This window comes from Equus quagga, chromosome 1, assembly GCF_021613505.1.
Source record: "Equus quagga isolate Etosha38 chromosome 1, UCLA_HA_Equagga_1.0, whole genome shotgun sequence".
NCBI classification, from domain to species: Eukaryota; Metazoa; Chordata; class Mammalia; order Perissodactyla; family Equidae; genus Equus; species Equus quagga.
The window spans coordinates 137,369,223-137,395,711 of record NC_060267.1 but is presented as its reverse complement, the minus strand read 5'-3'; the positions used below and the strand labels follow the sequence as shown (position 1 = coordinate 137,395,711).

General features: G+C 51.7%; 3 protein-coding genes across 6 annotated transcripts in view; 2 read left to right on the top strand and 1 right to left on the bottom strand.

The window, feature by feature from the left end:
• Positions 1-24: 24 nt before the first annotated feature.
• On the top strand, positions 25-14,900 carry ATRIP (ATR interacting protein). Of its 3 annotated transcripts, XM_046661156.1 has the most exons (14): positions 25-396; positions 2,280-2,410; positions 3,106-3,276; positions 5,330-5,448; positions 6,598-6,755; positions 8,024-8,125; positions 8,476-8,605; positions 8,801-9,490; positions 12,924-13,060; positions 13,222-13,313; positions 13,793-13,873; positions 14,077-14,329; positions 14,603-14,639; positions 14,739-14,900. In XM_046661156.1, coding segments are annotated over exons 1-14 (2,349 nt in total). In that variant the 5' UTR covers positions 25-149; the 3' UTR covers positions 14,740-14,900. The 3 variants fall into 3 exon arrangements, with proteins under 3 accessions (XP_046517112.1, XP_046517025.1, XP_046516933.1); XM_046661069.1 differs by lacking the exon at positions 14,603-14,639 and having other exon boundaries at positions 13,225-13,313; XM_046660977.1 differs by lacking the exon at positions 14,603-14,639.
• Positions 14,901-15,042: 142 nt separating this feature from the next.
• Positions 15,043-16,869, top strand: TREX1 (three prime repair exonuclease 1). Its single transcript, XM_046661710.1, has 2 exons — positions 15,043-15,575; positions 15,853-16,869. Exon 2 carries the CDS (start codon positions 15,874-15,876, stop codon positions 16,816-16,818), a length of 945 nt encoding a protein of 314 aa, XP_046517666.1. The 5' UTR covers positions 15,043-15,575; positions 15,853-15,873; the 3' UTR covers positions 16,819-16,869.
• Positions 16,870-17,097: 228 nt separating this feature from the next.
• SHISA5 (shisa family member 5) overlaps positions 17,098-26,489 on the bottom strand; it is a 19,890-nt gene continuing 10,498 nt past the window's right edge. The window contains exons 3-6 of one of the 2 annotated variants that reach the window (XM_046661819.1): positions 25,400-25,483; positions 18,795-18,910; positions 18,429-18,641; positions 17,098-18,314 (exon numbers count right to left, since the gene is read on the bottom strand). In XM_046661819.1, the coding sequence (XP_046517775.1) occupies positions 18,235-18,314; positions 18,429-18,641; positions 18,795-18,910; positions 25,400-25,483 (493 nt within the window). In that variant the 3' untranslated portion in view covers positions 17,098-18,234. The remainder of the gene's footprint in view (positions 18,315-18,428; positions 18,642-18,794; positions 18,911-25,399; positions 25,484-26,489) is intronic. The other variant, XM_046661862.1, reaches the window with a different exon arrangement.

The window sequence follows — 26,489 nt, the reverse complement described above, 5'->3', positions numbered from 1 at the left end:
CGCCGGCTGGCAGCTCATTGGGCCGTGAGCTCGGGGGCGTGGCCCTAGCGGCTGAGGCGAGCGGAGGCGCGCGGGCGGTTGGTCCTGCTCTCCGGCCTCGCGGCGACCAGGCCGTGCTCGGTGCTTTCGGAGACTGGCTGGTGGTGGGCATGGCTGGAACCCCCGCGCCGGGCAGCAGGAGGCGGAGCGGGCCCCCGGCGCCTAGCCCCGGCCCGCCGCCCAGCACCGGGCACCCTCCAAGTAAGCGGGCCCGGGGCTTCCCCGCGGCTGCCGCCCCAGACCCTGAAGACCCGTTCGGCGCGCACGGGGATTTCACCGCCGACGATCTGGAGGAGCTCGACACCCTCGCGTCACAGGCCCTGAGCCAATGCCCGGCCGCGGCTCGGGACGTGTTCAGTGAGTGCGCCTCGGGGCCTTTTCCCCGGAGGGTGGTGCAGACCTGCCAGACGCTCTTGATGGCTGTGGCTTCGGAACCCCACGGCGACCGCTGCCACAGTGTCTTGCACCCACACTGCCCCTTCACAATATAAGAACAGCTTGATTTAAGCAGCGGTTGTGTCCAAAAAGGTCCTTTGATTTGGGGGAGAAATATATCAGGAATGTCAAACAGCCGATCTGAAATATAGAAAACCGGGTTAACATTTTACTTTAGTTTCTAAAGTTTGGGCCACTAGGTTCTTGGTTCTAAGCAGAGTTCCTTGAAACACGACTACCACCGCCATCAGAACCATAACTCCCTGCGCATGGGGACCCATTCTTGTGACAGATTTGGAAGGCTTTAGATCTAATAAAGATCACTGTTTCCCCTTGGGCCGCATGAGCGTAAGAAGGGCCTAGCAGAGTCAAGAAATGAGAGAGACTTATTCTTTTATGCAACCAATAAATTGTACTAGGTGCCCAAATCTTAGGGACTGCAGCACACCTAGTAATGAACAAAAGACAAAAAGCCCTTCCTTCATGGAGCTTACACTCTAGTTGGGGAATGAGTAAAGTCTTGTGGGGCTCCCAGAAAGAGAAAAGTTTTGAGAGCACCTTGCATCTCTACTTGGATGTCTCACATGCATCTTAAATTCCGCACAATAATTTCCTGGAAATCCAGCATCTCCAGCACCGTGCCTGGCAAAGCAGACATTCAGAAAACACTCATTGATGACCAAACGTTCCACACAACAATGACTAGCCCACTCTCCATCAGGTGGCACAAGGCAATGGCTCCATTTCCTTGACTATATATCTAATTCTTTTCCAAATCCTGTAACTTTACCTTCTTATTCCATCTCTGGAATCCATTCTCTTTCTATCATCTCTACCATCTCCCTGGTCTGTGTCACCATCGCCCTTCCTTGGAACAACAGTCTGCTAAATTGTCTCCCTATTTCCAGTCTTGACTCCCTGCAAGTTGGACTTCACACCACAGCCAGACTGATGTTTTCAAAACTCAAATCTAGCTGTCTCACAGATACACTCAAGCATCCCAACTGAAAGCCCTTTATAAGGACTTCCCACTACTTCTACTATAAAGATCAAAAACCTTAACGTGGCCTGTGAGGCCTAGCATGGTCTACCCGTTTCCCATTCCCTCTCTGAGTTCTAGCCACACTGACCTTCATTCATCCTTTGAATTTTCTCTGCTTTCTTACAAGACAGAAACGTTGCACATTGCTGTTTCTTGTACCTTGAGTGTTCTTTCCATCCATTCCCCATCCCCATTCATCTGATTAATTCCTACTTGTTCTTTAGCTCTCAACTCAGTCATCACTTCCTTAAGGAAGCTTTCCAATCATTCACTTGGGTCAAATCCCCCTATTATAGCCTTTCCTATATTTGTTCTCCTCTGCAGCTCTTATCACAGTTGTAATTTTACATTTATTCATATGATTATTTTTGAATGTCCTGTAAGTCCCATAAATGTAGGGACTGTACCCATTTTGCTCACTATTGTTCCTTTAGAGACTAAATTGTGCCTGGCATATTGTAGGTACTCAGTAAATATTGTTGAATAGTAGATCACGGAGTTCTAACCAGTGAGACCCCCACAGCTCCTTTCACCCTTTACATGAGACTCTTAAAATTGGGTGGGGGATGGGGTGAGGGTGGCAGGATCTGTTATTTCATAAAGATCATTTATGAGTTTAAACCATGTTCTTAGGTTGGAAAAATGTACATTGCTTACTAGATCTTTCTCTAATTTGCTTTCAAGAGTGATTTTTTTCAGCATTGTCTGGCAAAAGTGGAAAAATGATGGGTCCTGAAAAGTATATGGGAACTGTTTTTTACAGATGTTCATAAGGTCCCCAGATTAGATGGGATGTCAAAAAATCCTGCAGGGAAAAACAGAGAAAGTGTTCCAGTTAAAGATAATTTTGAATTAGAGGTACTTCAGGCACAATACAAAGAACTTAAAGAAAAGGTAAGTGACTTAATTTGTGGTTTTGTAGTTAATTCATTCACTTGCGCACGGGTTATAAAGCATTGTTCAATAAAATATGTAAATATTTTGAAACAAGAGTTCAGATTCACCCCCATGAAATGGGGGAAGGCTGGGGAAAGAAAGGCAGAAAATTGAGGCTGAAAGACACTAAATCCTGAGATTCCTAACAGCCAAGGCAAGAAAGGAAACTGTACACCAGATCCAAAAAGAGGAGACACAAACTTTCTGTTTTAGCACTAGATAAATTTATAGCATTTGCCTTATATAAGGAACACAACATCATAATGGTTGCTATTTTCATTAGCAGTTTTGCAGAAAAGCAGACATCCTTCATATGACCATCTATAGGTCCCTAGGAAAACTAACAACATAATGTTGAATTTTAGTTCTGTGAAGTGTGTGACCAAGATTTTTTAATACCTATTAGAACCTACATAATCTGCCTTCATAAATGACAAGTGTGTCTTAAGCTATCTTGCTGAATATTAGCTGTCCCATGAATGGGCCTAGCAGATCATGATGACATCTGGTTGGTACAGATATATTTTGAGCACTCATTGGTCTGTAGGACATGCTTTACATGTGCTTTCTCCATCTCCCCAGCTACATGTTAAACAAGTACATATATCATTTTCCCTTACAAACTTTTCACAAGGTTGATTTGGGATTTACAGATGAAGGCAATGGAAGATGAAGTCCTCATTAAAAATGGAGAAATTAAAATTTTGCGGGACTCACTGCATCAAACAGAATCCATTCTAGAGGAACAGAGAAGATCCCATTTCCTTCTTGAGCAAGAAAAAACTCAAGCACTCAGTGATAAAGAAAAGGAATTCTCCAAAAAGGTGACCCAGAGCGTTTGTTTTGCTTCTTACGGACATCAGCTTTGCCTGCTCACTGAGGTCCTTTAGAAGCAATGACCAAAGTTGCCTATAAATATTTAAGGAAGATTTCAACAGTTGTTTGTCTTAAAGACTTTCTGCTATCAGCTAATTGCATGGACTTTTCTTCCAGGCTCTGCATGTGGTTTGGAAAAGGACTTAGATGAAACTCTGCTTTGCAGGTCTTGGCATGAATAAATCACTAGCTTAGACTTTCCAGAAACAGGCTTAAATTAGGGCTTTGGGGCAGATCAGAAATTCAATTGCCCTAGCTTAGGTCAAAAGGAAATAAACTGGCTTCCATAACTAAGTCTGGGAAAAACAGGTGTGCTGGGGCCTCAAATGACTCAAGCTGTGCCAGGACTTATCTTTATCCTCTATGCTATAGGTAGGCTCCATCCTTATGGCAGAGAATATGTTCGCTAGAAGCTCCTGGGCTCATATTTCATGGCTCCAGAGCAGACTGAAAACTTGGGCTCCCTCATCTCAAGTTTTAAAATTCTGGGGAAGGCTCTAATTGATCTAACCTGAGTCAGGTGCCTATCCCTGAACCAGGCACTAACCAAAGAGATGCTAGCTCCCATTCAAATCACATAGTCAGAGGTAGGGAAATGATGTTTCTTAGGGGAGGGAGATGCTATTCTGGGAAGAAAAACAGTGGGTGTCCATCACTTTCCTTTAGCACTTCCCAGTGCTTCTATTGCAAGGACATGGGGTTTTATTCTCCCATTACTTCATTTAGCAAACTTAGCAAACTTTAAAGAAATACTAACGTGTCCAGCACTAACAGCAGTAGTTGCCTTTCCATATGCATGATGAAGAGCAAGGGATTTGCAGTCAAAATCCAGAGTTTGAATCCAGGCTTTATCAAGTGGTGACCTCAGGGTAATGGCTTAAGCTCCATACTCATTTCCCTTATTTGTTCAGAAAATAACCAGAAGGGTTGTTGTGAGACTTAAATGGTCCTACACTTGTGTCTGGTGCTGTACCTGGCACGGAGTGTCCTTCGGGGAATGACAGCAGTTACTGTGGGCTACAGGCCATGCAGGCCAGAGAAACAGGTCTCCCCATACTGCACAAGGTTTTGGTAAAACTTTTCCAAATACTCTGCCCAGACTTTCAAGAAGCCCTGGAATTGTGCACCACTACATTCATTAAAAGGTCAGCATGTAGGGGCCGGCCCCGTGGCCGAGTGGTTAAGTTCGCCCGCTCCGCTTTGGTGGCCCAGGGTTTTGCCCCTTCAGATCCTGGGCGCGGACATGGCAGAACTCATCAAGCCATGCTGAGGCGGCATCCCACATGCCACAGCTAGAAGGACCCACAACTAAAAATACACAGCTATGTACCAGGGGGCTCTGGGGAGAAAAAGGAAAAATAAAATCTTAAAAAAAATGGTTAGCATGGTACAGTGAGATATGGCACCCTACCAAGCTCTATGCTGAGCATTTTACCTTCATCATTCTTCTTTAATCCCCCCAACCATGAAGACAGGTATTCATGTGAGAGATAAGCTGAAGTTCAGAGAGGCTGAGTAAATGGTATTTGAACCTTCACAAACTACCTCACAATAATTCAGGTCAAAATATCTTTCTGGGGGCCGGCCCCATGGCCAAGTGGTTAAGTTCGCATGCTCCACTTCGGCAGCCCAGGGTTCCGATCCTGGGTGCGGACATGGCACCGCTCATTAGGCCATGTTGAGGCGGCGTCCCATGTGCCACAACTAGAACGACCACAACTAAAAGAAATATATACAACTGAATACTGAAGGGATTTGGGAAGACAAAGCAGAAGAAAAAAAAAAAGATTGGCAACAGTTGTTAGCTCAGGTGCCAAAAGAAAAATCTGTCTTTCAGGAAGAAGGCTAAAGCTTGAGATGTTAGGACATTTGTGTCACAGCAGATTTTCATACTTATTTCTCGTTGTTTGTTTGCCCTTTACTAACTTGAGATTTTGAAGCCCAGAGATATTTTTGTATATATGGTAGGGCCCCTACAAGTATGTTTCTTTTGTCTTCCAGCTCCAATCATTGCAGTCTGAACTCCAGTTTAAAGATGCAGAGATGAATGAATTAAGGACAAAGCTTCAAAGCAGTGAGCGAGCAAATAAACTCGCTGCTCCCTCCACCTCCTATGTCAGGTAATGGTCGTGTTGGACAGAGAGTTCAGTTTTGCATTGTTTAGTAACAAGTTTGAATAACACTGTCAGGCTAGTCCTAAATAAAAGCCAATCAGACTCTGCCGCTTGGGCATAGGTCCTTTTTCCTGAAGGCCTCAGAGATGGTTTGGATGAGGCTTGAATAGTTTGGAGCATCACAGTGTAAAGGCCCCACACCTGAGAAGTGCATCCTCTGTATAGGACCTTATAAACACAATTCCTCGAGACTAGAAAAGGCTGGAAAGATAATCTCCAAGCTTCTGAGGTGGGCCAGTCTTCGTTTTATGTAATTTGTTTCAATTAACTGATTTTGCTCCAAGCATGAATTTATTTCAGTCCCAACTACTTGGAAGATTCTTTCTCATTTGCTGCCCTGAGACCTTTGTCCCACAGCCCCTGCCTTCGCTGCAGGTGTGATCAGCTTGGTAATGGTGTGGGTCCTGCCCCCTGCCTGCCAGAGAAGTCTGGCACACTGTCACTATCAGCCTTGATAGGTGAAGAGTGTGGGTCAGGAGGTCTTTTTCTGGTATTGAACATTCTGCTGCCTTTGCTCACAGCGGGCAGGGTGTGGAATGGAACTCTTCTTGCCTAGCATACTCCACATAAGAGAAGCAAGCAGAGGGAGCCCATCTTTATCTCTTCACACACCAGTAACAGAAGGGCCTTGGCATTGTCTGATTCAATCAGAGGATTAAGACTGCTTCTCTAACGTAAAGGCCCTGGCACTGAGGAACTGGCTCGGTTTTCAGTTGCAAGACACAACACACCTTTCAACAGATCCTTTTTCTACTGAAAATCTTTTAATTCAGTCCCAGACTATTAAAAAAGAGGTTGTTGCACATTAAAAAGATGTTTTGGTGGAATTGGAAATAGTAGTGGAATTATGGGCAATATTTTTAGGTGATTAGAAGAATGTGGAAATAAATGAAAGATTTTTTCCAGGAATTTGGATCAAAATGCCTTGAATTTTATACGCTATCCTGACAAAGAATGACAAATGTATAATGGGTAAAACCTTTGGTCAAATCACCTAGACGTGAAAAGTTTAAAGCTTGTTAGAAGTTTTATAATCAGATATTTTAAGTGATTTTAGCAGAATCCTTACTTTGCTTTCATAGTTACCTTTTCCAGTCCTAGGAAAAGCCCTTCTACGGTTATAAAGCCAGAAGCATGTTCTCCACAGTTTGGAAAACCATCTTTCCCTACAAAGGAGTCTTTTAGTGCTAACATGTCCCTTCCCTGCCCCTGCCAGACAGAACCAGGACACAAGTCCCTGCTGGGCAGAGAGGGTAAGTCAGTCTATCTGTCATGTATTGCTGTACAACAGATTACCCAAATTTGTGGCTTAAAACAACAATAAGTATTTATTTTCTCCTGGTTTCTGTGGGTCCACAGTTCTGACAGGACACAGTGGGGATGTTTCGTCTCTGCAGGGACTGGAATCACGGATGGCTTGTCTGGGGCGGCAGGATCTGTTTCAATAGATCCTCACTCACATGGCTTACTCATGTGGCTAGCAGTGGAATTCCTCTCCACATGTGGGCCTCTCTACTCGGCTGCTTGGGGGACCTCACACCCTGGTGGATGGCTTCCTCTAGAGCTGGCAAACCCAGGGAGAGTGCTAGGTGGAAGCTGTCCTTTTTATGGCCTAGCTTCAGAAGTCACGTAGCATCACTTCTGCCACGTTCTGTTTGTCAGAAGCCAGTCACTGAGGCTTGGCCATGTTCCAGGGGAAGGAAACTAGGTTGCACCTTTTGAAGGGAGATCTGTCAAAGGATTTGCAGGCATATTTTAAAACCTCCACAGTCAGCATCCACTGACATGCCAGAAACACAGCTAGTGTGCAGGGACGTCTGTTCCTTTCATAGCCCAGCCTTGAGCTTGTACAGCTCAGTCCAGACTGAGGGAATGCTGCCACTCTCCAGAAGGAGACAACCTAGCAGCAGTGGGTTTTCACTCTGAGGCTGTGCTATGCCAATTTGTCTTATAAGTTAGATACATTGCCTCTCTCCTACCACCGTCAGCCCTTTCAAATCATTGGCCATCCCACCACCTCTGAGAATTGCAGCCACTCACATTTTTGGCATCTAGCAGCTGCAGGAGCAGCATAGGGTACTGTTATAAGCAAGCAGTGAGCCCACCAGGCTGGCCGTGAATCCCAGTGACACTATTTACTGGCTTAATCTCTATGCCTGAGTTTTCCTATATGTAAAACAGAGCTGACGATAACACCTCCTCGTAGGGTTTCTGTGAGGAATGGATGAGCTAATATGTGTAAAGCTCTTAGAACAGTATCTGACACATAATACTGCTTTTATGTTATTGCCTCATTTTGAAGTGGGGCGAACAACTTAATTTTCTTTTCCTTTCCTTTCTTTGTATGAGTTCCTGTTTACGTGAGGAAGGCAAAAGATGTGAGTGTTCTTGAGTTGCCTTGACTCTTGTTTTGATCCAAGGCTGAAGAAGTAGAGTAATCTGTGTTTTAAACTCATTACATTTAAGAGTTTCTGATATGGCTGTGCTTTTGTGCTCAAGTTTTGATTCACATTTTATCTAGTTTCAGAGAATAAGACCCACAGTCTGGGAGGTGACCCCATAAAGCAGGAAGAGTCCCAGAAAAGCCTTGGTGACAGCTGGATGCAGACATCAAACACTCAAGGTACAGAATCCCTGTTCCTTTTGCAGGAGGCCTGCATGACTCTGGTTGTCCTCTCAGTGCTGCAGTAGAATTGCCTAGGGAACTGTCTGGAGCTCTGAGGACCAGCACTCCAGACAGTCCTTTAGAGGGTCCAGGGAAGTAGTAGTCTGTCACTTAAGCAGAAGACTATAAAACTTAAGAGGCCAAGAGTAAGTATGTTCCAGTGCCTTCAGCACCCACAGGCATCTCAGTGGAGCTTAGTGGCAGCTTGGAGGATGGTCAGCATTCAAGGAACACTCACCTTTTCCTTCTGAGGCCATAGAAAAGGCCTCCCACATCAGAACTTTCTAGAGTCACCTTGTCTTTTGCAGGTTCCATTTTGATAAACCTTCTCCTGAAGCAGCCTTTGATCCCAGGGTCATCCCTAGGTCTGTGCCATCTCCTGAGCAGTTGTTCTGAGGCTCCTAGTGGCACTCTGTTGCAGCCACCAGGGTTTGGCAGGTAAGCATAATAAGACTCCTAAAAAGCTTGTTTAGGAAGGAATTTCCAGGAAGCAAGTCCCTTTCTGGTCCTAGCCAGCCTGGAAGGTCTGCACGCTGGGCAGAGAAACTAGAAAATTTGGCAGGCAGGTTCTTTGGGGCCCTTGACCTTATCTCCATCTCACCCTTGTGTGTTTTCTTTTGTGTTTGCTGCTAGTACCTTGGCTGGGATGTCAAGCCTGAGGACTACAGGTTCCCGCGATGGGTCATTTCCCCTCTCGGCCCTGAGAGAAGCACAGAACCTGGCCATTACTGGACTGAATCTGGTTGCCAGGAATGAAGGCTCGTGTGATGGAGACCCAGCAGAGGGAGGCAGAAGGGCCTTCCCACTCTGCCAGCTTCCTGGAGCTGTGCATCTCCTCCCCCTGGTACAATTCTTTATCAGCTTACACTGCCAGGCTCTGCAGGATTTGGCAGCAACTAAGAGAAGTGGAGCACCTGGGGACTCACCGACACATTCCTCCTGCGTGAGCTCCGGGGTAGAGGCCAGCCCCGAGGACTCAGTTTGCAACCTAGAAGCCTTCTCTGTGGCTTCACTTAGCATTCTTCAGCACCTGGTGTGCCACAGCGGAGCAGTCGTCTGCCTATTACTGTCAGGAACAGGGGTGGATTCCACTGCGAGGGAAGGAAACCAGAGCCTGGTTCATAGACATGGTCAGAAGGATGTGACCTCAGCCCCAAGGGGGCTTGCCGATGACCAAGGCCAGCATCCACTGTTGAAGATGCTTCTTCAGCTGCTGACTTTCTCTTCTGCAGCAACAGGTCACCTTCAAGCCAGTGTCCTCAGCCAGTGCCTTAAGGTTTTGGTGAAATTAGCTGAAAACGCTTCCTTTGATTTCTTACCCAGGTATAATGCAGCATGGAAGTCATGCTTCTTTGTGGGTCTTATCTGACCTCTTGAGGTCTGTCCTGTGGCCCTTGCACTTTCCTCACATCTTGACTTATCTATACTGTTCAGTTCTAAGCCTTGGTTTAGCTTGAGACTTTGTTCAGAGAGTTCTGAAGTGATGAGAAGTGGGGCCAGGTGTTGGGAGAACCAAGCAAGTGGTTTATTTGGCTTAATTCTGCCTCTGTACAGTAGGTAAGCAAAAGACACGTGATAAAAAGAAGGCTATTAGCCACTATGGAAGAGTGTCCCACCCCCAGGACAGACAAAGGCTGAACCAAGAGGCCTTTGAACCTGGGACATGGATCAGGTGAAGACCACGTATCACAACCACATTTAAGTTTGGTGGGGTTCCCTAAGGAATCAGAGGGTGTGGGGAGGGTCTGCAGTCCACAAGCTGACCTTGCTGGAATCTGCCCACCATCACTGGGACCACTGTGCTCTGGCATGAGCCACAGGTTACTTGCTCCTCTTCAGGTTTGTTGGAAAGGGAACTGTAGTGAACCTGGCTCATGAACACTGTTGTCATAAATTCCTAACTTGGCAATCCAGAGCCTTAAGACTGTGAGGAGCTATAAATACCATCCAGCCCCATCCCCTCGTCCAGTAATCCCATCTCCCACTCAGCACTCCACCAAGAGGCCAGTTACTATGATGGAAAGACTCCACTGGCAGCACATTTCTAAAGGCTTTTCATCTCTGAGCTTAGCATACTTGGTTCATAAAAACACTGGATCCTGGGTTCCATCTGAATATATTCTGGTGGTCTGGTCCATGTAAATGTAGTGCTCAAAGCCAGACACAGTACTGAGTGTAGTGTGGGCAGCACGGTAGGCGCAGACCATGACCCAGGCATCTGGCAGGGACCCAGCTCATAGTGGCTGGTTGCTTTTTCATATTTCTTACATGAATTCCAGGAACCATATTTTTACCAGTTCTCTTGGTAGAGACACTTTCATTCCATACCCATTGAGCTTGTCCACAAGGTCATCAAAAAATACCGGCCCCATGGCGCAGCAGTTAAGTGCACACCTTGTGCTTCGGCGGCCCGGGGTTTTCCAGTTCGGATCCCAGGTGCGGACATGGCACTGCTTGACACACCATGCTGTGGTAGGTGTCCCACATACAAAGTAGAGGAAGGTGGGCACAGATGTTAGCTCAGGGCCAGTCCTCCTCAGCGAAAAGAGGAGGATTGGCAGTCATTAGCTCAGGGCTAATCTTCCTCAAAAAAAAAAAAAAAAAATGCTATTTATGGGGCTGGCCCTGTGGCACAGCAGTTAAGTGTGCATGTTCCACTTTGGCGGCCCAGGGTTCGCTGGTTCAGATCCCGGGTGCAGACATGGCACCGCTTGGCATGCCATGCTGTGGTAGGTGTCCCACATATAAAGTAGAGGAAGATGGGCACGCATGTTAGCTCAGGGCCAGTCTTCCTCAGCAAAAAGAGGAAGATTGGCGGCAGATGTTACGTCAGGGCTAATCTTCCTCAAAAAAAAAAAAAAAGCTATTTAATGGGTGGTTACTACAGGCCAGACACAAGTGCCTTCCGTTCACTAGCTTGTGTGACACCCTCAGAGCCCTGCATCCTCACACCTAGCACAGAGCCTGGCTCACTGTAAGTACTCAGTATTTGTTGAGTGAATAAACCCTGTGCTGAAGTCAGGAATCCCAGAGGAAGCCTGCTGGGTGGGTTTCAAGACAGTTAGTCTCCTGAGCCATTGCCCTTGATCACTGACACCACCTCCCACTCAGTGCCTCTCTTCAGAATTCCTTCATGCTTGCGAGCTGAACCCCACTGCCGCACAGCCTCCTGATCACCTTGGAGTAGAAGCTAAAGATGGGTGCCACCAAGGCTCTGAAACAGCACGCTGCAGTCTCCTATGAAGGGCACCCTGCCCACCCAGGCTTGCGGGCAGATCACCCCCTCAGGCCCTAGTCTTCCTGCTGCTTCTATTGTAGCCATAGGTCCAGGCTACATAGGTCCAGGTTGTTCCTCAGGTACTAGGATGGCAAGGGCTTTCGAGCAAATAGGTCTCACCCCTAACTTCAACCAGGACAGCATGACTGTTATCTACTGTGTGTTTGGGGGCTCTGCAAAAAAAAAATTCACTTAAAAAGAAGGCTCTGATGCTATCAAAAAATAATTCGGAAACCACTGTGTTGTACAGAAAGGTGGAATTTCTTACAGATAGTTTCACGGGCTTTAGTAGACTAGTTAGGGTCCACTTCTAGCCTACTAACGAAACTGGGTAACAACCAGGTTAAATTCCAGTTTCCCACAAAGTCCCATACTCCCTGGAGAATGAAAACATTCAGTTTCTAGTTCACTGTACAGGATTTTCTCTAAAATGAATTTGCCCCAAATATTGAGACTTTGCTTCTTAATGGCATACTATGAGGAATATTTTTTTTTTTTTGAGGAAGATTAGCCCTGAGCTAACATCTGCTGCTCATCTTCCTCTTTTTGCTGAGGAAGACTGGCCCTGAGCTAACATCTATGCCCATCTTCCTCTACTTTATATGTGGGACACCTACCACAGCATAGCTTGCCGAGTGGTGCCATGTCTGCACCCGGAATCCGAACCGGTGAACCCTGGGCCGCCGAAGCGGAAATGTGTACACTTAACCGCTGCCCACCGGACCAGCCCCTATGAGGAATATTCTTAACCCTTGATACATTGTGCTAAGACACTGCAAATGCTTGAAGGGGAACACACACATAGAATTGCCCCTCTCCCCACCCACAAGGCTGTGTGGGTTGAGCAAACAACAGTGGTTGTCTTGGGACTTGGTTCCTTGGTAATAGCTGTCCCTGAGACTTGGGGGAGAGTGTGCCCAGAGCCTGTCACCCATGTACACTCCAAGTAAGCATGTTATGCTTGGTGGCAGGGGAGCTGCTGTTTTCTGACAAGTGGAGAAAATGGTCTTCCTTGCTCGGTGAGTGGTCTCTTAAGATCCAACCATAGCCAAGTCCACATTTGTCACTTCTAGAGCCAAGCCAGTCCTTTGCTGGTGGGCACAGGACATTTCTCTCACACCCAAGTTAAGACCTGCCCTCCTATTTGGGAGCAGAGGCAAGAAAGAGCCCAGGAGCAGTGTGGAGGCCAGGCACCCCCGGTCCAAGGAGGCATCTCCCATTTACTGGGTGGCGCTGGGCCAGGTAAGAACCTGTCATCTCCAAGTCACAGCAGTCCTGCAGTGAAGGGCACTACCTACTTATTCACATGAAACCAGTATCAGCAAGTAGGTGGTGGTTGGCCAACATTCGAACCCACCTGAACCAAGTCTCCTCTTTGTACTGGCCTGCTTGAGTTTCCTGTGACCTCTAGTGAAAAGTGAGAGTGAATTATGGGACTGAGTTGGAAGTGTCACGTCTCTCTGGACCCTTGTGTTTTAGGTTCCAGTGTGTGTTCCAGGTGCTGACACAGTGCCTCAGCCCAGAGACACCCCTGCCTAGTGTGCTGCTGACTGTTGAGCTCCTCTGCCTCCTGGTGGACCACGAGAAGCTCTTGCCTCAGCTCTGCTCCCACTCAGGTAAGCAGGGCAGGGCACAGGTGTCTGGACTGCTCCTGCAGGCTAGAGGGAAGGGTGGAGGCAGAGACAGGTCAGGGGCCTCCTGAGGGCTTCTGCAGCTTGTACCCTGGGCTCTGGGTGAGAACGGGGACACTGAGTGAGAGGTGGGGCGTTCTTTTCAGAAGGCTGCCTCCTCCTGCTGCTATACATGTACATCACGTCAAGGCCTGACAAAGCGGCTTCGGAGACACAGTGGCTTCAACTGGAACAAGAGGTAAAAATACCAGCGCCCCTTCCGTGGACTGCTTACCACCCCATCCTACTCTAAGAGCCACTTGTCCTCCTTCCTCTGGGGAGAAAGGGAGCTTAATTCATTTTGGTAACAAGAGTTTGGCCACTAATAAAGTAAGTGGGGGCTTGCTTGTTTGGGGGCTCCATACTGCACAGATGCAATACAGTCGGACCCCAGGGTGTCCCGAGACTTGGTAAAGTTGCCCAATAACTGTTCCTACGCGGCTTTGGGCCCTGACGGCTGGAGGTGGGCCTGGAGGCAGGTGGGTCATTGGTGAGACACAGGTGTGGGTCCCGAGTCTAGCCTAAGAAGGCACCACAACACCACCTCTGGGACCCCATTTGGGCAGACGAGAAGTTGCTAAGGCAACTGGAGCTCTTGTAGGAGAAGCATGAAACAGCCCTCACTGTGATCAGGGTCTTATTCTGCCACGGATGGAACAGAGACTGTTCTTGTTCTAGGCCGTGTGGCTCCTGGCTAAGCTTGGTGTGCAGAGCCCCTCCTCCCCGGTCACTGGCTCCAACTGCCAGTGCAACGTGGAGGTGAGTGCCTAGGGGCAGGCAGGGCCGACAGCGTGGCCACTCTGTTGGGGGTAAGGTGCAGGGATCCCATGCTCCTTCTAACCCTGGTGCCACCATTCAGAACCCATCTCACCGGGGGTGGCTAGGAAAGGTGCTGCCCAGCTGAGCAAGTTGTTAGGGTGCAGGAGCCGCGAAACCTGACCTCAGTCTGTGCCCTCCCCCAGGTGGTGAGAGCGCTGACAGTGATGCTGCACAGACAGTGGCTGACAGTGCGGAGGACAGGGGGGCCTCCAAGGACTGACCAGCAGAAGCGGACAGTGCGGTGTCTGCGGGACACGGTGCTGCTGCTGCACAGCCTGTCCCAGAAAGACAAGCTCTTCAGTGTGCACTGTGTGGAGGTCCTGCATCAGTATGACCAGGTGATGCCAGGGGTCAGCATGCTGATTCGAGGGCTTCCTGACGTGACAGACTGTGAAGGTGAGCTGGCAGGAGGACCCCTCCCTGCCCCAGCCCTCACGTGGGCTTTTTCCTCAAGTTTGTTGACAAGTCAGACTTCCCCACCTTACGTCAGCAGTCCTCCATCCACCACGGCCTTTGCCAGCACTGGGGTCATTCTTGTCTTCCTACTCTGGTTCTTCTCTGAGCATATCAGGCTGCCTTTTGCTTACATCTGTTGCGTCGGCCTGGCAGAGCCACGGTTTTTCCAGAAACATCCCTGTCTGAATTGCCTTTGTATCACTTTGCTTGCAGTAACTGAGGGAGCAAGGCCTGGGCGTGGAAGGGACTGGTTAGTTCCTGCGGGCATGGGGGGCGGAGAGGTAGGACCTCCCCCAGTCTCCAGCAACTTCAGGTCCTCACCAGGGGACCCTCTTCTTTTTTGGCTCAGAGGCAGCCCTGGATGACCTCTGTGCCGCCGAACCTGACGTGGATGACCCTGAGATGGACTGTGGCTGAGGCCGGTGAGCATCGAGCCACATGGTGGCACCAGCACCACTACTTTCCTCACCTCATCAACTGATTAAAAGCAGTGACCGACTGTGTGAGAACAGGCCAGCCTTGTGTTTCCTGAGTCCGATCGGTGTTGGCTGAGTGGGAGGGACAGAGCAGGAGCGGACCCGGGAAGGCTTGGATCTTTCTTCCTGTCCTTGGCTGGATCTGGGACTCGGTCCCCATGGTAACAAATCTGCTTTGAGGAAGGAGCCCTGCCCTGCCTGTGGAATTGTCCTGAGTCATCCCTTTGGGCTGAGGCCATGGGAAGAAACCATTGTGTCACTAGGAGGCAGCCCTCAGTCCGGGCCTAAACAAGGGAGGCCTGGGAAAGTGGGGCCGAGGGGTGGCTGCAAAATGGCCACGGCAGGTCTGAGTCCTGGAGCTAGTCTTCCTCGATAGCCTGGGCTCCACTGCCCTTGTCCTCCCGGCTGGCTCACTCACTGGTATGAGGGTTTCTGGTGCAGTGTGCCCACCAGCAGGCCCACAGCTAAAGATCTGAGAAGGCCTTCGGGGAGTCAAGAGGTGGGAGGGTTGGGGGGGGTAGTGCCTGGGGAAGGATGGGTGTTGGCAAGAGAGGGACAAACCAGGCAGGCTGACAGCAGGGCGGGCCTTGCTCACGCCAGCCCGTGGGCGGGCTCAGGCTGGGTTTCACTTCCCGCCACTGCTGCCAGCAGCAAGAATCAGCCAGAAAGTGTGTGCCCCGCCTGAGCCATTGCTGCCTGCCTGCTACTCGGTAAGTGGGGACCCCCCAAGGGGATAGGGTAGGTTCCCTTATCCCCACCCCACTCCTGCCAGACTAAGTGGGCACTAGGGGAGGAGCCAAACCTTCCCCCAGACAGACAGCTGAGCATGCTGAGTCCCACCATCTCTGGTTTCCTGCCCTGAAAATGGGTTGCAGTGCCTGCCTGTGCAGGGAAGGGCCCCCCCACCCCACCCCACCCCACCCCACCTGCCTTAGATCTTATCACTGGGGCACTCACATACTGACCCTACCCCATGCTCCTTCCCAGGCTCAGCGGCAGGTACCCACCATGGGCTCACAGGGCCTACTCCCAGGTCCTGTGCAGACCCTCATCTTCTTGGACCTGGAAGCCACTGGCCTGCCCTTCTCCCAGCCCAAGGTCACAGAACTCTGCCTGCTGGCCGTCCACAGATGTGCCCTAGAGAGCTCTCCCAACCCTCACGGGCCTCCTCCCACAGTGCCCCCACCACCCCGTGTGGTGGACAAGCTCTCCTTGTGCGTGGCTCCAGGGAAGGCCTGTAGCCCTGCAGCCAGTGACATCACAGGCCTGAGCACAGGTATGCTGACAGCGCATGGGCGTCAACGCTTCGATGCCGACCTGGTCAACCTGCTCCGAGCCTTTCTGCAGCGCCAGCCGAAGCCCTGGTGCCTCGTGGCACACAATGGTGACCGCTACGACTTCCCCCTGCTCCAGGCAGAGCTGGCTGTGCTGGGCCTTACCAGTGCTCTGGACGGCGCCTTCTGTGTGGATAGCATTGCTGCCCTGAAGGCCCTAGAGCAAGCGGGCAGCCCCTCGGAGCATGGCCCAAGGAAGAGCTACAGCCTGGGCAGCATCTACACACGCCTATACGGGAAGGCCCCCCCGGACTCACACACAGCCGAGGGTGACGTGCTAGCTCTGCTCAGCATCTGTCAGTGGAGGCCACGGGCCCTGCTGCAGTGGGTGGATGCTCACGCCAGGCCCTTCAGCACCATCAAGCCAATGTATGGGGTCACAGCCTCTACTGGAACCAACCCAAGGCCATCTGCTGCCACAGCCACTGTACCCCTGGCCAGAGCCAGGGACACCAGTCCCAACCTTGATGGGGGCAGGAGGCCCAAGGCCCTTCCTCCAATGAAAGGCCTTGGAGCCCCACCTGGAGAGGGACTGTTGGCTCCACTGGGCCTTCTGGCCTTCCTGACCTTGGCAGTAGCCACACTGTATGGGCTGTCTCTGGTCACACCTGGGCAGTAGGCCGAGAAGGAAAGTCTGGCTAATAAAGCTCCCCACAGCATTGAGTGGTCACTCGCCTCTACCCGCCTTAGCAGCCTTAGAGCCTCCTGCACCTCTGCCCATATTCAGGGACCTGGGGAGGGGGCCCAGAGAGTGACACAGTCTTTGTCCCTCACCCAGCCTAGCAGGATGGTCAGATGTCTGAGCTCAGTAAGAGGGAAAACATGGAAATCCAAGTGTTGGTACCTGGCCTAATGCCTAGTCCCAGCAGCCAAGGCTCTGAAGAAAGAAGGCAGCAGCTCCAAATGTTTGCATTTATTATAAACAAAGGTGCAGACCCTAGACTCTCAAAAACACCCCAACAAGTACAAAGCTAAGACATCTGCTGAGACGTTAACAGTGGGACAGGGGACACCGAGGTATTCGTGTCTGAGCGAGAGCAGCCACCCAGGGCCCCCTCCACCTTTGGTCCAGACCACCTGTTGGCCCAGGTGTCCCCACTGCCAGGACAAAGTGTTGACTAGGGTACAGGAGCTGGATATTCCGTGAGGCTGGTGTCAGGGGAAGCAGGGACTACCAGAGATCAGATGGCCCCTCTCCTCTGGGGGCCAATTTCCCTCCAGGACCCAGAGCTCTCAGCCTCACAGCAACTATCACATACATTTTGAAACAGAAAACAGGCAAAATGTTTGGCTAAAAGTAAACAAAATCACTGCAGGAAGGACACCTGAGTGTGTAAGTGGATTGAGGCCACCTTGCCCACCTGAGGTGGGGGCCAGGGCCAGCAAGGGAAGCCAGAACTGTGGGTGGATGTGGCCCTCCAGGTGGTCCAGGGAGGAGGCAGGGCAGTCTGGGAAGACACAATTAGGGATGGGTGCAGCTCTGCCCGAGTTGTTTTGCTATTGGGACGCTGCCCACCCTCCCCTGGGCATGGCACAGGCTCCAGGGAGCGATGAAATATCTGCCAGAAGGACGGAAACCCAATGTAACCAGGTGCCCAGCCTCATCCACTCACCTGCATCATGGCTCTGGTTCTTCCACGGGTACCCCACAGTCTGGGGACAAGCTATGGCCTCAAGCAATGGCTAACCATTCTGCCAAAACCAGAACACGTGTGCATCTTGCCCACAAAAAGCTGTGCTACTCTAGTGTGACAAGCCCCACCTGGACTCCCTGGGGTGGTCTGGAAAAGAACTCCCACCCCATTCTGTGAATTTTGCTTGAGATTTCAAGGAAGCATAATTTCAAGTGAGGAAGAGAACAAAACATGGTCCCAGCAACTCTGGCAAGGATTGTTTCCCACCTCGTCGGCATCAAAAGAAGCCTTGTGTACAAACAGGACACACACACACTACGCACGGGGAGAGAAGGACCATGCCTGCATACCCATGCACACACATGACATATCAAGTGGCAGTCAGAGATGCAGGGGCATGCTCAGGGGGCTGCCTTCGGGGGGTCCATGTAGGCCGGGTTGTAAGGAGGCTGGCTGGCAGAGTAGGGTGTGGCGGCACCTCCTGAAAAGAGAGAGGACACCGGTTGGCTGTGGGCACAGCGCCTGCGGTGTGAGGGGGCAGAAGCGGGAGCTTTGGGGGGGGTCAAGCAGGGTCAGAGTGGGCTGTGGTACTCACCAGCCAATGTCTCATGGTAGGCCGGAGGGCCCATGGGCTGGGCTGGGTAGGGTGGTGGGTACTGCGTCGGGTATGGTGCTGCAGGCATCCCTGGCTGGGGGGGCATGGGGTGGTAGCCCTGGTAGGTCGGTCCAGGGTAGCTGGGTGGCACACTTGGGGGCTGCGGGTAAGGGGCATGCACCACAGTGGTGGCCGTGGTGGTGGTCACAACCGCTGCAAAGAGAATCCCAGTCAGGACCTCCGGGCTTGCCACCCCTCCCTCCAGCTCAGCCAAATCAGGGCCCTGGTCAGTTCCCTTTGCCACCCTGGGGTCTATAACTACACACAGGGGTCAGAGTGGGGTGGGCTGGGGGTGGGCATGCTTACGACGTGGTCGGCGGCACATCTTGTACAAGCAGCAGCAGGAGCAGGTGAAGCAGATGATAATGGTGACAATAGAGAGCACAAAGATGGTCAGGCCAACAGCTACAGTCGCCCCGAACCTGCCAAAGAGCCAGTCATGACCCGGGGCCTCTGCCCCTACCCAGGACCAGCAGTCCACACCCCATTCCCAGGGGGCACTCCTCTTGCCGGGAGACTTGGCAACACAAACAGCAACTTCTGGGTGAGTAGCTTGAACCTGTTTCAGCCTCAGTTTCCTCAAGCATAAAATGGGCTCTTTGTGAGTCTACATAAAGCACCGCACCTAGGGTCTGCCCACCTTGTCCCACCCTCAGGAGCATGGGAGGGAGTTCTTCAAGTACCTCCCCACACACACACACATCTTGTCCACCCCCTCAACTGATGAGAGATGTTCACTGAAAACACGCCACAAGACAGGCACTGTGTGGTTTGAGCCAAAACCAGTGGTGGGCGGGACAGACCAAATCCTGGCTTCTGGAAGCCACAGTCCATTGTAGGAAGCAGATTTTCAAGGTAAAATGACTCAGGAAGCACAGGTGATGAAGACGGGGAGAAGTTCCAGGAGAGCGGAGGACAGCGGGGCCAGAACAGCGAGGAGAGGCACGTGGCAAACACAGCCCTTGCGCTGGCCGGCTCAAGCCCAGGCAGGGCTGCTGGCCCCAAGTGACAGGAGCCTGCGGGTGCACTGCGCCAGGTGCTCCCATCCCTCCCTGGGCTCAACACTCCAACCGGCATGGCAGGTGGTGGACAGAGCCAGACGGATGGTCTGGAAGAGGAGGCCTCCCTGCCTGACGCAGGTGCCGCAGCAAGGACCACAACAGAATGGAGGGCCTGCCCTTTGAGAAAGCAACCCTGGCGGGGAGTTCACCAAAGATGACTTTCAAGGGCAGGCAGAGCCCCTTGCTGGCCTCGCCTGCTCCCGGAGGCCAGGCTCTTTTCTAATAAAAGGTAAATGCTTGGTAACCGCACCAAGCACATTAAATCAGCGAAGGAGCCTGGTGAGCTGTGGGGCATCTGCCTCCCAAGGCCTCGCCCTGTGGGGAGGGGATTCCACCTCAGAGCCCAGCACCTAATCAGTGACACGCGACTGCAGGGCCATCACCATCACTCTTTTTCTCTCTCACTCTCATTTTGTTCATCTCTGTCTGTCTCTGTCTCTCTCTCTCTTGCTCTCACACACACACATAACACACACAGTATGGCGCCCAGGCTCACCCCATGTTAGCCTCTGCCTTCACTCAGGGGCCTCCTGCAACCCTGGACTTCCCCGCTTTCCACCATGGGCCACTCAGTTTCGATCTCCTCCCCTTTCTAGGAAAAGGAAAGCAAATTTCCTGGGCCCTCCCCTATCCCTGACGTCAGTGGCAAGAAAGACAGACACAGGCCCTCTTAAAGACACAGCGTGACCCAAGGCCCCAGCTGCTCCCAGCTGGGCTAGCAGCCTAGAGGGGCCAGGACTGGGGAGGGCCCAGGCACTCAGGCTGTCTTCCCAGAGCTGCCTCCCTAGCCTCGGCTGCCCAGGCCTGGCCCCTCATTGTGGCCTGTCCACCCGACTGTCAAGGATAGTGCTACCACAGGTCTGAGAGATGTCCCCGCCTCAGTGTGACTCAGTGTGCCCAACATGCCGCCGCTGGGCACTTTCAGCTCTCTAGGCCCACCAGCAGATCCTAGGGCCCTGGACAACATACAGCTCCTGCCAGCCCGTCCCCTCAGCTCCTCCTCTCCCACCAGCACACACTCCAAGCCACTAAGCTCCCTCTCCAATGTCAGGCAGATGCCTCCTCCAGTTCCCTTGGCTACCTGCCATGTGCGATCATGTCACTCCCTGCTCAAAAGCCTACTATGGCTCCTGTAGCCCTTGGGATCACACAGGAATATGCTTGATCATTAACTTGTTAAACTCTTTGTGTATGTGTGTGTGTCTGTACTTTTCTGTGTATATATTATAGTTGACAATAAAAAAAAATCTAGGATTTTTCTCGTCAGATAGTAAAACATTGTATGTAATAAAGCAAATTTTAATCTTTAATTAAAAGTCCACATGAAATACAACTAGTTGTGTAGTCTGGGGCTCTGGCCACATTACCCTCCTTTTAGCTTTTTTTTTTTTTTTGAGGAAGATTAGCCCTGAGGTAACATCTGCTGCCAATCCTCCTCTTTTTGCTGAGGAAGGCTGGCCCTGAGCTAACATGCGTGCCCATCTTCCTCTACTTTATATGTGGGACACCTGCCACAGCACGACGTGCCAAGCAGTGCATAGGTCCATACCCAGGACGCAAACCAGCGAACTGAATCGTTGCGCCACCAGGCCGGTGCCGCCCCCTCCTTTCAGCTTTTGAAAGCACCATGCTGTGTCCTACCTGAGAGCCTTTGTACATGCAGTTTCTGCTGCCTGGTCTACCATTCCCTTCCTCCACCCCCACGTAATTAATTCTTGTACACCCTTCAGACCTCAGCTCAAAATATCACTTCCTCAGGGACTCCTTCCCTGACCATGCAGATGAGGTCAGGCTCCTTGATAAATGTTCTTACAGAACCAAGTTTCTGTCTGTCTCAGTTTGTAAACACACACTCCTTCGTGTGAGCATTTCATTAACGTGCATCTTGCCTCCAGCCTGTGGATTCATGGAGACACAGACTGCACCTGCTTTGGGCCATCACTGTATCTCCAGCACCTGGCATCCAGTAGGTGCTCAATAAGTATGTGACGAATGAATAAATTCACTCAGGGACCCTGTGGGCAACACCTAGTAGGACAGCCAGGCATCACGCTCGGAGGAAGTGCAATCTTTGAGGGGTGGTTGCACAGTGTGGCAGGGGCCTGTGGGACGACGCCTCTGCGAGGAAGGACTACAGCTTCCCAAGGCTGGGGCTGCCTTGCAGATCAAGGAGCCCAAAGGCCAAGCTCCGAAAGCAGAGTCAGCCCAGGCAGGAGGGGACAGAAGACCAGGGTAGCAAGAGGACAGGCAGGGAGCTTGCGGTGGGGCTAAGTTGGGCAGCCCTCAGGAGGCCACAGATTCCCAATGTTCGGACGGTGAAATGGCCGCCTGCTGGACACCAGCACTCTCACCATGATGCTGACAAGGCAGCTTACCGCTCATGACACAGTGAGTGTGAGAGCTGCAGAAAGGACGCTGTGAGGACTGGAGCAGGCACAGGTTCGCCGAGCCCACGCCTCACTTAATGGACCTCCCTGCCTTTCCCCTGCACTGTCACAGCAGAGTCAGAGCAAAGGGTCAGCAGTGGCTTGCCTGGGGCCCACAGCCAGAGACTCTACCACTCAGGTGCTTAAAAACACGCCAGTCCCGGGGCCGGCCCAGTGGCGCAGCAGTTAGGTTCGCATGTTCTGCTTCAGCAGCCTGGGGTTCGCCAGTTCGGATCCTGGCTGCGGACATGGCACCGTTTGTCAAGCCATGCTATGGCAGGTGTCCCACATATAAAGTAGAGGAAGATGGGCATGGATGTTAGCTCAGGGTCAGTCTTGCTCAGCAAAAGGAAGAGGATTGGCAGCAGATGTTGGCTCAGGGCTAATCTCCCTCAAAAAAAAAAAAAACAAAAACACGCTAGTCCTGCCTGACCATCCCGTGAGTGGCAACGAGCTGGGAAGGGACAATGAAATCAGGATCCAAAAGAACCACGACAGGGAACCAAAGAAGCTCTGGGAACACAGCCACAGAGCGTTCAACAGTGCAGGACAGGACTCACCTGCCAAACAGAGGGGGGAGGGGGGGAGGGGTGTGGCGCAGAACACCTGGGCCAACTTTGAGCCCACAGGTAACATGCCCAAAGTATGGGGAGCATGGTGCCCACATTGAGGGAAGACATCAGCTGTCCAGGTTGTGCCAGGCAGATGTGGACTCATCTGAATCCCTGTGCTCTGACCTGGTGCCTTGTTCCTGGGGAACCCAAGGAGTCACCCAGGAGAGCTGAGGGCAAGGGTCCAAGAATGAAGAGGAGGAGGGGTCAGTGGTGGGGGATTGGGGGCAGAACTGGTGTGGGTCCCCAGAGCATGGGGTCTTTCCCCTATCGGGGCTTCCCTGAAGCTCCCAGACACAGCCCAGGCAGCAGGGGCTGCACCCATCAAGGAGCCAACACTCCAGTGGACAAACAACAGTGCCCTTGCCAAGGGGGCAGCACATACAGACCTCTCCTTGGGGCCCAGACAGGCGGTCACCTGAGAGCATTCACAGGAGAAGTGTCATTGGCGACCCTGTCCCCTTACCCTCCCAGCACCTGCTTCTCAAGCCCTCAACCTGTATAAGGCAGGTGCGGTACAAGAGGCTGGGGCTCCGCTCAGAGGGCAAAGAGGGAGAGACGGGGCAGGGAGGGGTGGGGGGCAAGTGGGAGGGGAGCATTACTCCAGTCATCTGTTCTTCCCAGTGCGTGGGCAGGATAGCCTGGGTGGGAGGCATGAGGAACGGAGCCGGAGCAGGGAGGCAGCAGGGCATGCCCACACTGCGCAGTGGTGTGCACAGCACAGCATGTGGTCAAGCTGACCAGACCTGGTTCTATGTGCACACCTCAGGGAGGGAGAGGTGCTCCTGAGCTGGCCCCAGTCACCTCCCTGCACTGCAGTCCCAGGAAGCCACTCCTCCTCCTATGCCCCTCGGGGAACCTTGTTCTGCATTGTCCCCACTCTCTCTCTCCCAGCTCATCTCCACCATTGCAAAAGAAGCTGTTCCTCCCCCTCATTCCTCCTGCAACTTCCATCTTACTCCTCACCCATTCATAGCAAATCTCTGCACAGAACCGTCTACCACCACACCACCTCCACAGAGCTCATCTCACCATATACACTTCCAACTCACGCTTCAATCCACTCCACTGAACGGCTCCTGCCAAGGGCACCATGGCCTCCATGGTGTGGAACCTACATACCAACCCACCTCTCTGAACCCAACCTCTCAGCTCCTCCTGCGCCCATTCTTCAAACACTGCTGACCCTAGATTTGGTCCTCAACACACTCATCCCGCCCAAACCCAAGCCCTTCACCACAAACTCACTCCCCATTCCGCATCCCTATACAGGGCTAGACCTCCGACACTGTCACCTGAGCAGAGACGAGAGCACCACCTACCCCTTGCCACTCCCTCAGCCCCGTTCCTGGCAGGCAGCTGCTGAAGGCCCAGTCTCCAGCCTCACCTCACCCTGCCCAGCCCAGTCTCCCTCTGATCTCCCTCTGGTCCGACTACAGATCAAGATGCTATAGTTGCCACCTGCCACACCCTCCCTGCCTGCTCTTTTCATCCTCCATGGACCACCCAAAGTGGTCTTCTTCCTAAAACAGCAGACCCCAACACTGCCCATAACCCTCCACGGTGTCCACTGTCCTCAGGACCAGGCCTACTCCTGGGCGCCTCCAGGCCCACACTGACTAGACATCAGAATATCCTATGAGGCCATCTGAAAACCCACAGTTCTGGGTCTCAGCAAAGGAGGGGTGCTCCCGGGATGTGGAGGGAGGGATGCTTCAAGGTCTCAGTCTCTAACCAGCCCAGGGGAAAGGGTCAGCCAGCAGAGCAGAGTGAGGAGGCCCAGCCCCGGGCACCGAGGAGGGCGCATTGGCTGCACTTCTTCCCCTCCCCCACTAACAGGAGCCCAGGAGTGAGGCCCCGTACCCACCCAGGCCAACAGGGCAGGATGGGGCAGGACAAGAACCCGGGCCCCAGACACAGGCCTGGAGTCCAAAGTCTCTTCCTCCAAAGGGGGAAGCAGGCAGAGGTGGAACTTCTACTGAGAGGGGCTTCTAGATCCACCAGGGCAGGGAGCAGACAGAACATAGAACAGACTCCACCAGGAAAACACATGCAAGCAGCTACATGCCCATTCCATCCACATGAAATGTTCGCCATGACATCTGCCATGGTGGCAACAAGACAGGGCAGGAACCTAGCCAAAGGGACTGGAGTTTGGGAGATTGGGCTGTTCCCTGGCCTCCTGAAAGGAGGGCCCAAACACAGTAACTGTGACCCACAAACGTTGACACAAGAACCGTGTATCATCAGTTGTCCCAGCATCTTTGCCCCACCATTATCACCCCATCACCATGCACCCTGCACCACCATCACCTCCATCACTGTCGCCATCGCCACCGTTGCCGCATCACCATCAACCTATCCCACAACCACTGCCCCGATCACCATCACCACCATCACCCTATCACCATATACTCAGCTCTGGAGCCCCCGTCACCCCATCCCTGCCACCTCTGCCTCATCACTATTGCCTTTTGCCACCGTCACCCCCATCACTGTCACTCCCTCCCCATCACCTACACCCATCAGTCACCTGTGCCTATCCCATCACCTAGGCCAACACGGAGCCTCACTCTCGGCCTTTCAAATCTCAACCTCCAACCACAGTCACCCTATCCCTAGCACAGTGATAAGGACACAATTTCCCAACATATGGATCAAGGGTCTTTGTGTCAGACATGGTGACAGCTTCTCTGGGGCCCCACCGCAGTAACTCTGTGCCATCCCAGTCCCCACAGGCCTCATCCTAGCCCACCTGAGCCCTCTTGTCACCTCTGCCAAGAAGATGCACCCAGCCTGCAGGTTTTATTTACCCTGACATGGGGTCGCTGTCCAAGCCGGAGCGAAACCTCAGTGGCGAGCCCAGCTGCTCCAGTGGCTCCATGTCGGTGGGCCCACTGCAAAGAGGAAACCTCACGATTAACACACCCAAGCCCCACCCAGCACCCCAGGAACAAACACTACCTTAACGCACACACAGAACATGCACAAAAGCCAACCCCATACACGCCAGAGAGGTAGCCCTGATGGCCTCCTCAGGACGGAGTTCACACACACCAGGATCTCAGGCTAAAGTGTCACATATTCTTCTCAATTGCACACGGGACGTTCTCCAGGACAGGCCACATGTGTGGCCACAAAACAATTCTCAATAGATTTTAAATTACAGCTACCATACAAAGCATCTTCTCTGAACACAATAGGATGAAGTCAGAAAGCAGTTACAGAAGACTACAATGCCAAAAGTTAAAAAAGAAAAAAGAAATGCTGAAAAAAGGTCATACCTTGGGAGACTAATTAACACGGCATTAAAAAGAAAAACTGTGTAGGTGCGGCAGCCCTGTGGTGTAGTGGTTAAGTTCAGCACACTCTGCTTCGGTGGCCCGAGTTCACGGGTTCAGATCCTGGGCACAGATCTACACTACTCATTAGCCATGCTGTGGCAGTGACCCACATACAAAATAGAGGAAGACTGGCACAGATATTAGCTCAGAGTGAATCTTCCTGAAGCAAAAAAAAAAAAAAGAGGAGGATTGGCAACAGATATTAGCTCAGGGCAAATCTTTCTCAGCAAAAAAACCCAGGAAAAAAAAAAAAATGTGGGTTAAATAAGAAATCATAAAGTAAATTAAGAAATATGTAAAACTGAATGATAATGAAAATACTACAGGTCAAAATTCGTGAAACACAGCTAACGCAGTTCATAGAGAGAAATTCATTATCTTTAATAGTGAGATGGTATTGAACTCAGGAGGACGGAAAAAATAATAGGGCAAACCCAAAAAACAAGGAAAGAGTTAATAAAAGTAAGTGCAAAAGTAAAAGACAACGTGGCCCGGGGTTCACCGCTTCAGATCCCAGGTGCAGACATGGCACCGCTTGGCAAGCCATGCTGTGGTAGGC

Bases quoted from the DNA above. Each gene is read 5' to 3' on its own strand.
- ATRIP (XM_046660977.1), top strand. From the start codon at position 150: ATGGCTGGAACCCCCGCGCCGGGCAGCAGGAGGCGGAGCGGGCCCCCG. The intron at 397-2,279 runs GTGAGTGCGCCT...TGTTTTTTACAG, and splicing joins CGCGGCTCGGGACGTGTTCA to ATGTTCATAAGGTCCCCAGA. The intron at 5,449-6,597 runs GTAATGGTCGTG...TACCTTTTCCAG, and splicing joins CCCTCCACCTCCTATGTCAG to TCCTAGGAAAAGCCCTTCTA.
- TREX1 (XM_046661710.1), top strand. From the start codon at position 15,874: ATGGGCTCACAGGGCCTACTCCCAGGTCCTGTGCAGACCCTCATCTTC.